Source organism: Selaginella moellendorffii, unplaced genomic scaffold, assembly GCF_000143415.4.
Source record: "Selaginella moellendorffii unplaced genomic scaffold, v1.0 SELMOscaffold_63, whole genome shotgun sequence".
In the NCBI taxonomy this organism is placed as follows: Eukaryota; Viridiplantae; Streptophyta; class Lycopodiopsida; order Selaginellales; family Selaginellaceae; genus Selaginella; species Selaginella moellendorffii.
In genome coordinates, this window is record NW_003314324.1 from 73,551 (window position 1) to 78,107 (window position 4,557).

At 38.0% G+C, this 4,557-nt stretch overlaps 1 protein-coding gene across 1 annotated transcript in view; it reads right to left on the reverse strand.

Moving 5' to 3' along the window:
- LOC9644616 overlaps positions 1-915 on the reverse strand; it is a 2,040-nt gene extending 1,125 nt beyond the window's left edge. The window contains exon 1 of the mRNA XM_024689677.1: positions 5-915. Coding sequence (XP_024545445.1) covers positions 5-915 — 911 coding nt within the window. The remainder of the gene's footprint in view (positions 1-4) is intronic.
- Between the last annotated feature and the right edge of the window lie 3,642 nt (positions 916-4,557).

Here is a 4,557-nt window from a genome sequence, read left to right on the forward strand (position 1 = left end):
ACACCACTTCGCGGCGAGGCTGAGCCTCGCTTTCTCCTTGTCGCTGCGAAGCGCTTCCATGTCCTTGTCCAGAGCCTCGGCGAAAACACGCGCAACACCCGAGTAGATCGCCGCGAACTCGTCATCTTTCTCGTGCCGCTCGATCACGCGCTTGGCCAGCTCCAGCGCTTTCCTCCTGCGAAGCTCCGACGCCTGCTGCTTCAACAGCTTGTCCCTCTTGAGGCTGGCCGCGATCCTGTCCTCCTTGGTGCCGATCTTGAGCTTGGACGATGCTCTCGCCCACTTGTTCTTCCCCGATGGCTTCGTCCAGGAGAACAAGCTCCTCCTATAGCCCCTCGTCGAGCTCATCAGCGATTCTTTCGGTGGCTTCCTCCGCTTGTGCTGCCTTTTCTCCTCGATCCTCTGCTCGGTCACCTCCTCGCCTTCTAATATCCTCTGGACGAGCTCCAAGAGATCCTTGAAGTAGCCAACCGGGGCAACCTTGGCGATGTTTGCTGCGAGTGTGCGAGGGTGGTGCTCGTAGAGCCAGCACGCGGCGTCATAGAAGTGGAGCTTGTCCGATTTGCCCGTGCCGCGGACGCCCCGGAGCTGGAAGATGAGCTTGAGCGTGGTGAGAGGATCCTCCGCCCACGCCGCCGCGGCCAGCTCCTGGACGCGCGACTTATCGGTGGTCACCGGGACGATGTGGAAGAAGAAATCCAGGCATGCGGAGCCCGACTCGTAGAAGGTGAGGCCCAGGTTCTCGGTGGTTCCCATGAGTGGACTTTTGGGGGCCGCGGGTGGGCCGCAGAGCGAGAATTTGTGGCGATCATCGCCACCGCCGCCGCCGCTGGTGGTGGCGGTCCTGGCGGCGGTGGAGAGGAAGCGCGATCGGGGTGGAGTGACAAACCTGGCGGCAGCGATGATCCTCGACATTGGTGGAAATGTAGGGTTCTAGGGTATATTCGGTTTAATGTTGGAGATTTTTGGTTAGGCTTAGAGAATATACTCGGTATCATATGATTCCTGAGCACGCCCATTTTTTCAATAATTTAAGATTATGCATTTTTTCTAAGACTAAATAGGGTAAATGTTAATGTTTGGTGGGATGTTTATAATAATTTGATGCATGGATTAATAATATTATTAAACAAGGATAACACTACTAAACTATATTTTTCTTTTGCCATAATGAAATTTGATAAGAGCTCCAAACTTATTGATATTATTTTATATTCCATAATTAAATCTTTGAGTAATCATACATCTACATCTCTTAACAAACTTATATCATATTATATAAGTGATTATAGTCCAATGCTACTGTTTAATATTTTAGAATGTTGAAGCATAAACCCATATTTAAAAATGTGTTTATGTCAATAGTTTATAATTAGTAGTTTATAAATACATGATTAATCTGATTGAAATTACTAGGAACTGTTTAGGAAAGTTATTCAAGCATATTCTAAGTATCACAAGAAATGCATAGGAGCATTATATATTTACATATGTGTGAATTTTATTTTATTTTTTAATTGCATGCAAAAATATTATGCACACAATCACTTTTCAATTGCTAAATAAAATATAATTGTGTGTATAATATTGTTGTCATGGGATATACCATATATGTATGGGGTATGAAATTTAAAAGAAACTAATGTCACATAATCTAAAACAACATGATAGCATTGCAAATTTAATGAGGGTTTTTTTGTTTTATTCTTGTCTCATTAAGTGTAGATTTATCTCCTTTGCATATGTTCTATTTGCCCCTCATTTTGTATGGCTATGCCTTGTTTGACGTGGCTTGAGGGCATATTTCAATTGTAGCACATACTACTATAAACATAGTACTTTGATTGCTCTTGGAAGTGCTTTTCATTTTTCACAATTTATTTGTTGTGCAACACCTTGATTTATATAGCAATTGATTGGCATAGTGGCAATTGAGGTAGAGGCATAGAGGTGAGTGTAAAGCTTTTTTTTGGATGCTTAAAATGTTGAGTGCAATAGATTTTCTGTGAACAAGTGGATTTTATTGTTGATGTAGTAAAGCTTTTAGACATGTGTTCTAAAGGCAATGAAGTAGAACTTTGCATTCCTAATCGAATATACATATTTTTAGCATTATAGTGAATTTATTATGTTTAGGCATGTTAGTTTATTGTGTAAAGGGCTTTTCATTACCCTCATAAAAAAAATGGCTTAAGTACACAATGGTGGCAAGTTCAACCTATAGCATCCAAAAGATATTCAAAAATTAATACGTGTGATGAAAAAAACCATACTCACAAACTCTAATTCAAAGTTTAAATCTTAATGATTGTGTTAAAAAATCTAACATGGAGTCAAAACTTATACAATACAAAAACTCACACACATAATGTTAACTTGGACATTGCTATGTGGTGGGCACCAATGCATGCCCATGCATAAAAAAGAAGTTGTGTTTAAGATATTATTTTTTGAATCACATATATGTGTTATAATAATTTAAATACATGTGTTTCTTTTTAAGGTGAGAGAGCGTCAACAAATGTAATGCACATGAATTTGGAACTGAACTCCAAGCCTATTGCATTACAAAAAGAGGGTTTGATACACATTTAACATCCTTTATGAACACTAATTCCCTAAATCCAACTCTTGCATTCAAAATCGTGTCGAAAGGTGTTTAGCACAATTTTAGCTTACTAGTGGCCTAACACAAAAAACTAGGTACTCAAACCAACTAGAGCATAAAATTTATATGATTCATATTCTAAACACAACTTCTTTTTTATGCAACTAACCAAAGTTGTATAAAACTTGGGCTTAGGCCAAAATTAGATGCAAAACAAGGGGCAACATAGCTTAACAAATGTTACATTAGTGTTTTAGGTGGTTGGCCATACTTTTAACTACTATCTCTATTATACATTTGGTTTTGTGTTCAACTTGGGGCTAAATCTATATGTATTATAACAATTTAAGTACATATATTTTTTTTTTAAGGTGAGAGAGCACTAACAAATGTACTGGACCTAAATTTTGGAGTTGAACTTCAAGTTTGTTGTGTTATAAAATGAGGGTCCAATATACACTTAATATCCCTTATGAGCATCAACTCCCTATATCTAACTTTTATATGCAAAATAGTGTCAAATAGTGTTTAGCAATATTTAAGCATACTAGTAGCTTAATATGAGGAACACGTGCTTTAAGCTTTCACCATAGTCCCAAGAGTGAGTATCTAAGATAAGCTTAAAAATTTATTAAATACGGAATGGCACTAGATCAGGAATTGAGAGTTCAAGACACTTTCTACATTCCATAAATATACACTATTAATAGATCTAGATATTTATCATAATTAGCATATGGGACTGAAATGAGACTAAGATATGGGGCATGATAATAAGGGTGTCTAATGGACATAATAAGAAGCTAGACTCAATATGTGAGGTTTTTGTCATTAACCATGAGAACTCTTTACCAAGCTAAGTATCAGAGAGACATCACTTCAGATAGTAGAAACTTCTTGACTTACAATAATGCCTTTACAATTCTTAGTGCCAAATACTATATTTGATTTAGTTAATAGTACGTAAGAATTTCGTATTTATGCTTATTTGGTCTAAGTACACTTGAGATGTCTAATTAACTCCAGTAGCACAAGAGGAGCTAATAAAGGAATCCAATTATAACAACTTCTTTGTGTTATAATAATAATAAAAGAGTGTCCAAAAGGATTGGTTAACAAGTACTTTTCAAAACTCAAAGTCATATTTGAGACAATAAAAAAGCATAACTATTGATTCTCATCATCTCTCCTTCATGCCTACTTTTATATGCATCACTTATGGTGGGATTTGCATCACATCTCCTTACTTAGAGGTTATAGTAGATGTATCAACTTGAGGGTCTTGCACATAAACATATAAACAAAGAAAGAGAGGTAAAAAACCCTTTAAAACACTAGGCTTTTTTCATACCATCTTTTGTCGCGAATGTGACTTTAGGTATCGAAAGTTACCTATCAGCCAGTCTTTACGGACACTCCTTCCTTACTGCCACGATGGCAAAAGGTCAGTATTGCTAATTCTCTTTATCAGCTCCTTTTGTTCAAGTGTTAGTTTACTGGGCTTAGCATCTATACTTAGCCAAATGGACATAAGGTAGGAACTCTTATGTGTTTTTAGCTGAGCATACTCGGCCTGGCTTTTAATTTTCTTTTGCTCTGTCTTGCACTAGCTTGACAAAAGCCCTTACGTATTGAGATTGGTCCCTCAATATCACTAGATGATAGCTTACCGTGTCTGCTAAACACCCTCGCTATTATGCCCTTTGTGTTAGTCTCATTTCGGTCTCAAATGCTATTTATAGAAAGTGTCTAGACTTGCTCATTTGGCATATCTACGGAATGTAGAGATTATCCTAAACACAATGAGTGTTCATCTTGTGTCCAAATTTGCAATCTAGCGCCATTCCATATTTAATAAGTTTTGAGCTTGTCCTATAGACTAACTCTTGATACTAAATGAGGCTTGGGTGAAAGCCCAAAGCGTGTGTTCCTCTAAAGGGGGGAGGGGC